Raw genomic sequence first — 9,798 nt, forward strand, 5'->3', positions numbered from 1 at the left:
AAATCCCCGATTTCTTTATAGTTTATACATTAGCATATTTTAACAATAACAATATCTCGCAATCCCACCCTTCCAATTACTTCCATTAAAGTTTTGTCTCAACCGGAACCATGCATACCAGGTGTTCGACAAAATGCTTCACCTAAAATAAGAAAACCAAACCCCTTTTAGTTTAGCCCTTAACATCACTCAATGCAAAGTTACATATATTCTTCATTAGATTTTGTGGTTTCAGGGTTCATCCAAACCACATAAATAAATGGTTCAATCATGCTATCAATACCATACCGCCTCGGTTATTGTTGTTGCACAAGATTTCTATGCACCACAACCCAGCATCCTGTTCTCGAATCAATCAGTTTCAAACACCCGTTCAAAAACTGGCATGACCAAAGAACACACAAGCTCACCGCCAGCACATTCGCACAAGCCGTCGGCTTTTGGCCCAACCGCAGGGTCCTCCTCTGGCTAGAAAAGATAGGCGCAGTCGAACCGTTCGCAGGGAACCTCGCCACGTGCTGGAACAACATCAAAGAACACCAAGCACTCGAGAGATACAAACTAATAACCGGAAACCCCGTCACATTATCTGAATTCCAAGTTAATGTGAGCTCAAACCAAGAACACAGCTGGCTCGGTGCGTCCCCTGATGGAATAATTAACAGAAAGCTTTACGCTTTACCTTGCAGAGGGATATTAGAAATCAAATGCCCGTTTTATAAAGGCGATATGAGAAAGGGTTTCCCGTGGACTGGTGTACCGTATAATTATGTTCCACAAGCTCAAGGCTTGATGGAGATACTGAACCGGGATTGGATGGATTTTTATGTTTGGACTCCCAAAGGTAGTAGTATAATTAGGATAGATAGGGATTTGGAGTATTGGAAGGTGTTAGAGCGCGCGTTATCTGAGTTTTGGTGGGATCATGTGCAGCCTGCACGCCAGATTTATTGTAAATATGAGGTTAGAGATCCGGTAACCGAGTTAAAAATGTTTTGCCCCGAGCCAAAGCATCAGTTATGTGACCATATTGTTAAAGAAAGTAGACGTGTAGCGGGTAATTCGAGGTTGTTGATGCGTGAATTTTTTGGGAAGTTGAGAGATTATTAGCTTGTGGATCCGAGTCGATGGTCTTCAGGTATGTATATTGTTTATGAATACATGTAACTAAAACTTAAGAGGCTAATATGAGAGAGTACACTACTAATTAGGAACATTTGATTGAATGAATCAAGGTTTTGCAGGACCTTTTTACTTGTGGTTTAAGTTTTGTTGTAGTTTTTGTATACATGTTTATTATGAGATATATATGTGGAGGAAGGATCTTGGTATACTTTTATTATTTTGTAATAGTTATAAACATGTTGTTTTGTGTCCTTATTCAAGTGGCTTGCTTGCTACATGTATTTTGTGATTCTTGGCATACAGTTATCTTTAATGTTTTGGCTGCGGTGCCAGCTGCATCTACCATTAAGGGTGTTCATGGTCTAGTTCGGCTGGTTTTGATGAAAATTTTGGGTCGAACTGGTATTACGCTTTTGTGAAAACACAAACCGAACCGGCTGGTTTCACTGTTTTATGTATTGGTCTTTTCCGTTTTTGGACAAAAATTATTTAGTTTAAGAAGCATATTTATGTGTTAGTTCTAAAAATATAATAAAGACTAATCATGATTATAATATATCTCATAATATTATATAACGGTCGGTTTGGTTTACCCAGGCAGTTCTTAGTTCAAAATATTTAACCGAAATGCAAACCATCGAATCACTAAAGTTGAACCGTAAGCCGGATAGCATATATTACTTTCTTCAGTATAGGCGGTTCATTCAGTTTTAGTGGCTTATGAACACCCTATCTACCAATGTACCATTTTCTGATGGCATCTAAAATGTTCACTTAATTTCAGTTATATTAAATAGTTAAAAATTAATACCAGTGTGTAATTTGGAACAGATAGTATTAAACCAACCATTAGTTTGGGACTTCGGTCTGGCCATATGTGTTTTTCTTACTGGGTTGAAAATAACGAAATATAGTTAAAACTTCCATCATAAACTTCCAGTATTGACCCGTGCCTGTTTTGACCCGTTTGGTCATCGAATATTGACCAAGATTGTTGGGGCACATGATTTGACTGTTTGTGAAAATTTAAGAGGGATGTGAGACAAAATTAGTCTTGACTAACCAAGATCTTGCAATGAAGCAAGATATTGAAGGCTTCATCTCAACTGGAGACATACAGTTTATGTATTAAAATTTTAAGTACAGAGGTGCTGGTTTTTTCTTTATAATTTTGTGACATCATTTATTCTGTAACAAGGAAGAAATTAGAGAGTAAATTTGTTGCATTCGACAGCAAGCATGTCAGAAAATATTACATATATTGATGGAAAATCACAACGCAATATCAGTGAAGTAGTAGTGAACTGCTTTGCCATGGATAGCACATACAGAGACTAAAATCATGGACTACTGCTGAAAGCACAAGACAATATCAGTTCTTTTATCTCGTGCGTGGTACTGGTGAAGTGTAAGGTAAATATTTAAGTTGGATGATGATGTTATGACTGTGAAGTCCTAACTCCTAACTAGAGAACAAGATACATCAATTTACATTGCTTAATCTCTTAATCACCAACCAACTTGTTGATGAACTCGGCTCAACCCAAGCCGACTTGTTTGAGTCAAGAATTAATCCTAATAGATCGAGGTACCGAGCTTAATACATTTAAACAAGCAGTCGATTTGTGTGTGCAGAAAAGCAATGCAAGTTAAATGTGGTTGAAAAGCAATTTAACTGTCCAAGCAACTTGGGACAAGGTGTTACACCCATGGTTGTAACATCCTGACTAGGCGACGATCAATCCCGATTGTATCAGTTGTTGTAGGCATTGCTGGTGTTGTGGTTGTGGCTGTTGCTGTTGCTATGCAGTCTTTTAAGCTGACTCCTTACTTTGGCTTTTAAACAAAAAGACTTTCTTTATTACATATAGTTCCTGATTGGATGTGAACAAATCATTTTATATGGATCGAGTTAATTGTACAAATTTCTTACCTGTTAGGCCTTTACTAAAGTATCTTTCTTCGAAAACATTAATTCTATTCCGTAGTTCTCTTGCAGTTTCAATGTGTTGGTAAACATTGTAATCACTCTTTTCATTTGTTTTAGTTTCCTTAGGGTATGGTTTGGTGAGAACATCAAACACATTTAGCATTGCCATCAAAATTGCAACCTTTATTTTTTTTTTGGGAATGCTTAAACCCCATCATTAAAGTGTTCCAGCTTAACTACATTGCATGACGTTTGTTATAGACCCGTTGATGCCATCTAGCTAAATTGCTTCCAGAATGATGTTTTAAGGGTATTGGAAATGGTTTGCTACTTCAAAACGTGTGATTTGCATCCTTAATCAACTTGCCTCGCTCAGTCTTACTGAACTTATAAACTCATGCTAACCAATTGACACAGTCCAAGTTCCACCCAAGCCCAACTTCGACACATACCGTCATTAATACAAAGACGGCTCATGCCGATCCATAGTGGGAAGTGCGTCATCAAAATGTTATATTATGCCCATGGTCGCAACAAGAATGCAGGAGGATGCAACTTAGGGGACGTTTGGCTCACAAAAAGTTATTGATGGGATTGGAAAGCTTTGGAGGAATTGAAATTTGAAGGAAATGGAATTAATTCCGTTTATAAACTCTAATGTGTTTGGTCGTATGCATATAAACGGAATTGGAATGTTAAATATAGCATATGACAAAAATAGCCTTTAAATCATCCTCCAGTTTTTTTGGGCTTTTAGTCGTTCGTCATCCGACAAAAGGAAAAAAAATCAATTTCCATGTGGCTACTGATGTTTAGAATTTATTGCTGCAAATGAAATTTTGATTCGAAGATTATTTATACTGGGTTCATGGGGCAAAAGTTTATTATAGAAGGGCATTTTGGTAATGTCTTATTATTCTATTGGAGAGTGTGTTACGATGTTTTCTTGTGAAGAAAAAAATATGATTCCGATTGTTGGATTTGGTTTAAATTTGGATTATCTAAGCTGAGGGCTTTTTGGTAATGTTTAAACATTCCACAAGAATGTTTGAAAATCTTTGGGTTATCGGAAGGAAAGTTGAATTCCATCAAATGGTTAAATCTTTTCCAATTCTAATTCCCTTGTTTAACAACCAAAATAATTTGGAATTGAAAATTTTCTAACGCTAATGCATTTTCTTTGAAATCCATAAACCAAACAACCCTTTATATACCTTGTGAGGTTTTTATTAGTGATCACTCGGTTGCCGTCGATACGATCAATGCATTTTGAACATTGTACTAATTTTAGATAGTATCTCGTTATTATTTTACATATTTATTGTTCTCTCTACCTGTATTAAAGGCTAGAGTTTTAGTACATATCCATAAAATCACATTGAAATAAATAAGCTGATTTGCTTCTTGAAATCCTTTGATATATTATATACCTTGTGAGATTTTTATTAGTGATCAACCCAGTTTCCCACCGATACGATTGTAGAAACACCAAGTGAAATCACTACAGAATCAAGTGTCTTTGTGTGTGAGGTGTTCTTGGTTTTAGTGTGAGATGACCATGAGAATGAAGCGTAGTTTATTATTGATATTCTGCCTACATATTACAAAAAGGATGTACACATATATAGGGTCTCGGAGGAATCTTTCCCCGGACTGTTACTCATAGGGTCTCATCTATTGTCCGTTGGTTTCTCCTCTTCCTCCTGACTTTGGCAGAGAGCTGGCTATTGTCCGCTGGACACTTCCTTCACTCCAGGAGTACGTAAGCCTCAGTTCTGTGCAACGTCCAGACTAATAGGGACAGGTCGGTCGTTGACCTAGGCTCTTGTCTGGAGTGCACTGGATACCATTGGGCTGGGCTTCACTTCTTGGGCTTTGTTTAGGCCGAATCTGATGTAGTATCTTCAAGTCCCCCAGTCTGTTATTTTTTTTATTTATGACAAAGGTGACAGATTTGGTCCAAACCCATCTTCCATCTTGTTCCCTATGTCTTCTTATTCTGGATCTATGACGTTTGGCCTACCTCGCAGATGAGGCCCACCTTTGCGTTTCCTTAGATCCAAAATGTTCCTGGCCCATCCTCAGTCCATGGTTAAGGTGGTAAAATGTGTGGCGTAGATTGAACTGCACGCCTCCCCACGCTGTAATTATACTCTGGGTTAAACATCTTATCGCCATAAACTCTTCACCCATCCTTCCTTCTTTTCTCTCATCAAATTTTCCGACGACTCTCCCCTTTTTTGGCTGACCCTTCATCTTCCTATTTCCTGATCAGGTTAGTGCTTGTTAAACCTTTATTTTTCATCTTCTTCTCTTCTTTCATGAGTCATGAGGGCCTGTCTTCGATTACATCCGTCCTTACTAAAGATAAAATGCTTACATTGTGCTCACGATACCGTATTCCCTTGTCGCTATCTCCGATCTTGCCTGAACCTCACGAGACGGCCACCAGCCATCCTAATCTCATCACGTTGTATACAAAGAACCTAGAGTATGCTAACATCCATTATCCTCTTACCGATTTTCAAATGGCCTTGCTGAAGTTCCATAAATTAGGGTTTTCACAAGTTCACCCGTTAGGTTTCTTACGGGTTACCCATTTCGAGGTTGCTTGCCGAGCCATGGGAGGCTTCGCAACAGTACCTTTATTCCGTCGATTCTATCGTCTTAAGGTTGACGGTGATTGGTTCACTTTTGAGCGCCGTCCGATGGAAAAACAGCCCTCGTGTTACTCGAAGATGCCCACTGGATTCTATCCCAAAGAGTGGAAGAATAGTTTTTCTTTGTTTCCCCTAACTTTGCTTCGGGTCTTCATAGCCGTCGTCGTACGGATTCCCTTATTCGTGATATAGCTCCTCGTCCTCCCACGAACCAAGATGATTTGTACAACTTGCTCGTTAATAACCCCACAGAGGCTATGACCTATCCCGAACCGTTATTGTATATGGCTGGATTGAGTCACGGTCGGATCCTTCTACCCGTCCTGCTATGTTCGAGGGCGATCGAGGTCCTCGTTCTGCTATGTTCAATGGTTTATACAACTTGGTCGTTTATTTTGAAGTTTATGACATTGTTTTCTTTTCTGTACAGAGATGAGCTTGACGGAGGCTTTGCAAAAAGGTTCTCTGAAGACTGCTGAGTTTGTCAGCCTTCCTGTGACGTCGGTGACTATTTCAGAGACCAAATCGGCTTCCTTAGATTGATCCAACCCGGATTCGTTTCTTAGCGTGGACGACATCCCCAAACGTAAGAACCCGCTGTCGGACGTTTTTGATGCCTCTATGAAGAATCGTTTGAGGAGTTCCAAGTGTCCCTACCTGGGCCAGTCGTCTTAATCTCGTCCTGTGACTTCTCCCGCTTAGGTTGTTGATCTGGATTCTGAGTTTGCATTCCCGATGGTCACTTCCACCGAAGGACATCAAGGTACTGGTTCTTGTTCCGCCCAGGCTGATCCCAAGGGTAAGCATCCCGAGGATCCCATATTGCTTCCCCAAGACCTTCCTTCCCATGTAACTGAGAGACCAACTAGTATCAAATTGTTTGTCCCCAAATGGGACTTGGATGCTGGCTCATCTGTGCTTACTCCCCAACAAGCTCATGACTTTCTTACTGAGGTTATTCCCCCGGTGGATTTCGCACATATCCGGGCCATGAGTGTGAATAATCTTGTGAGTGAATTCGGGACGCATATGTACCGGACCCTAGCTTTAGGTGTCGCCACTCGTCAAGCTGTGATTGATGCAGACCAGCCATTGCAAAAGAACCAAGAGGAGATTCATACATTGGAGCAGACTATTGAAAAAGGCAGACAAATGATCCAGGGTCTGAGGCAGCAGATTGTACTGGCTGAGGAGAAAGCTTTGGAGATGTCTGGTTGGCAGCTAATCTGAAGAAGTCCCAGGATCGGGACATCCAGTGGACGGCAGATCTCTTTGCTTCCCAGGAGCGGGTTGCCATTTTAGAATCTCAGTATGCTGAAGCCCAGGCGAGCCATGAGAAATTTCAAGAGGTAAGTGTTCCTTTTTTTGCAACTAGTCTGATCGTTAATGGCTTTACTGGCAGTTGGAAGCTAATTTTAAATGAGAGCAGGAGGAGCGTGAGCTTTTGAGGTGTGAGGTGGTTGAAATCCGGGCTCAGAAGGATCCGTTGATTGAAGGTCTTCGCAAAGAGTGTGAGGAATTGCGGCAGGAGCGTGATAGTCTTAAAGCCGATCGTGCTTGGATGGTGGTGGAGGGTTTCAAACAGGTGTTTGAGCGGGCCAAGTCTTGTCATGAAACTTGACAGGTCCGGGATGTTTTGTACAGGGCGGTCTTCGCATCGAGGTTTCAACACGGTTTGAAGGAAGGCTATGATTATCAGGCTAAAGGGCTCCCCATTCTTGAGTTTCCGACCTTCTAAGAAAATGCCGAGGTGGAGGCCAAGGAGGCTTTTGTTGATTACAACACTTGCGAGCCCCCGATCTTAAAGCAGCTCTCAACCACCCCCGATGTGTCCGTGAATGAGATCAAGGCTTTGTCCTCCGTGGTTGATCCTCCAACTCCTCTCCCGTGATTGTGTGGTCGTTGCCGTCGATGGGTAGTTATTACCTTTTTATGATCCTCTTTTGCGTTTTATGTGTTTTGTATGGATAATCGTACTATTTATCCCTTAAGGGTTTAGGTTTACACGTTCTTGTCTTCCCCCCTCCCCCCCAGGGAGGGGGGGGGGGTAAACTGGATATTTGAATCGCTTAATGGTGTTATGCTTTAATTGTGTTATGTGTTAATTGTGTGTGACTTGGAAATCTCCTGATTTCGTTTGCTTGCTTTGGTTAACCATGTAGCCTATCGGCGAGGCCTTCCCCTCATCTTTTATGATAGGGGGTATAGAATTGCCACTTGATGTGAGCTTGTCTAAACGTTTTTCTTGGGAACAACTTCTTGATTTTTATGAGTCAATTTTTAACGTTTCTCAAAATTATGAATGACACATGAATGACCTCTCGGAGAAGGTATCAAAAACACTTAAAAATAAACTTCAGGTCATTAGAACTGGGTCATATTACACGAATAGATTACAAAAAGCACATTAGCAATGACCCGTTTTGCGGGTTCCCTCCCGCAGAGGTTATTGTGGGTTATAGAGGTCTTTCTTGGGAACACGTGGCTAGTTGTCACAAAATTTCTAATGGTCATCTATCGTGTGTTGCCTCTTCCCCCCCCCTCACTAGGGGCTTAGGCATAGTATTTCCTTAGTTGCATTGCGTTCCACATACGAGGCACTTCTTCCCCCGTGTGGTATGCTAGTTTATAGGCCCCTTTGTCTCCGACCCAGATGACCTGATAGGGGCCCTCCCATCGAGGCCCCAACTTCCCTTGACTTTCTTGCCTACTTGCTTCGTTTTCTCGTAGAATCAAATCTCCAACCTTGAACTTGACTTCCCTTACTCTTGAGTTGTATTATTTTTTCCATATTTTTCTTATACTCGACTTCTCGCCTGGCCGCCGCCTCTCTCCTTTCCTCTGCGAAATTCAGGTTCAACCTGAGATCGTTTTCATTTTCTGCCTTAGTCAAATGCATTCTATTGGTGGGTAAGTTATCTCCACGGGTATCATGGCCTCTGTGTCGTAGGTTAGGCTGAAAGGTGTCTCCCCATGGCTGACCTTAGGCATGGTTCGATGAGCCTGTAGGACATATGCTAGCTCCTCTACCCATGAGCTCCGCTGCCTGACCAAACGGCCAGTGATACCTTCAACAATGCTTAGGTTTGCTCTTTCCACTTGCCCATTTGCCTGGGGATGGCAGACTGACGTGAAGACCTGCTTGATCTTTAACTGTTTACACCATTACCGAAAGACTCCCCCCCGTAAACTGCTTCTCATTGTCGCTAATGATGGTGTGAGGCGGCCCAAAGAGACAAACAATGTTTTACCACACAAACCTCTTCACCTGATGTCCTGTGATTGTGGCTAGAGGCCTGGCCTCTACCCACTGGTGAAGTAATCGATAGCCACCACCAGGAACTAGCCTTCCCCGACCCTTCAGGAAAAGGACCCACTATTTCGAGCCCCATTTTTGAAATGGCCAAGAAGAACTGACTGGGACAAGTTTGAGCTTGGGTTTTCAGGTTATCAGGGCGTAGATCTGACAACTGTCACACTTCCGTATTTCCCTAATGGCACTCAATAACATGGTAGGCCAATAATATCCGGCTCTCATGACCCGGGCTGCAACCATTTTTGCTCCCATGTGCATTCCACATATACCCTCATGGATTTCCCGGATGACGTATTCGGCTTCTCCATAATCGATACATTTGAGCAAAGGGCCTAGGTAGGACCTCCTATATAGAGCCCCATATATGATTTCATACTGGAGGGCCCGGATCCTCAAACTGCGGGCCCCTTGCTTGTCTTCTGGTACTATCCCCTCTTGCAAGTATCGGAGGATTGGGGTCATCCAGCATGGTCCAGGTGTTTCTATGCTGGCGACCATATCATCCAGTATTGATGGTCACTTGATAGTCTCCACCTTGACGTCATTTTCCAAGTGTTCGAAGGCCACATATGCTAGTTTGCCCAAGGTATCATCCTTTTTGTTTAGCCCCTGGCAAATGTGTACGACTTCAGCTACTTTGAAACTCTGCAACAACTCTTTTGTCTTTTCAAGTATTCTGTCATTTTGTGATCCTTGGCTTCGTAGTCTCCTTTGACTTGGTTGGCTACTAACAGCGAGTCCACGTGAGCTCTGATGCGTTGTACCGA

General features: G+C 41.9%; 2 protein-coding genes across 2 annotated transcripts; one reads left to right on the forward strand and one right to left on the reverse strand.

Moving 5' to 3' along the window:
* Positions 1-270: 270 nt before the first annotated feature.
* LOC143590787 (uncharacterized) lies at positions 271-6,258 on the forward strand. Its single transcript, XM_077071155.1, has 3 exons — positions 271-1,057; positions 1,429-1,527; positions 6,146-6,258. Exons 1-3 carry the CDS (start codon positions 271-273, stop codon positions 6,256-6,258), a joined length of 999 nt encoding a protein of 332 aa, XP_076927270.1.
* Positions 6,259-9,157: 2,899 nt separating this feature from the next.
* On the reverse strand, positions 9,158-9,529 carry LOC143590788 (uncharacterized). Its single transcript, XM_077071157.1, has one exon. The coding sequence runs from the start codon at positions 9,527-9,529 to the stop codon at positions 9,158-9,160; it is 372 nt and encodes a 123-aa protein (XP_076927272.1).
* Between the last annotated feature and the right edge of the window lie 269 nt (positions 9,530-9,798).

This window comes from Bidens hawaiensis, unplaced genomic scaffold (genome assembly GCF_021521415.1).
Source record: "Bidens hawaiensis isolate Kalapana, Puna unplaced genomic scaffold, B.hawaiensis_p1.1 tig00038995_1, whole genome shotgun sequence".
NCBI lineage: Eukaryota > Viridiplantae > Streptophyta > Magnoliopsida > Asterales > Asteraceae > Bidens > Bidens hawaiensis.

What these genes read in the sequence shown, in the direction of transcription:
- LOC143590787 (XM_077071155.1), top strand. Translation starts at nt 271, where the DNA reads ATGCTATCAATACCATACCGCCTCGGTTATTGTTGTTGCACAAGATTT. An exon ending in AGAAAGTAGACGTGTAGCGG is followed by an intron (nt 1,058 to 1,428) that starts GTAATTCGAGGT and finishes CTTGGCATACAG; the next exon opens with TTATCTTTAATGTTTTGGCT. An exon ending in GAAAATTTTGGGTCGAACTG is followed by an intron (nt 1,528 to 6,145) that starts GTATTACGCTTT and finishes TTTTCTGTACAG; the next exon opens with AGATGAGCTTGACGGAGGCT.
- LOC143590788 (XM_077071157.1), bottom strand. Translation starts at nt 9,529, where the DNA reads ATGGTCGCCAGCATAGAAACACCTGGACCATGCTGGATGACCCCAATC.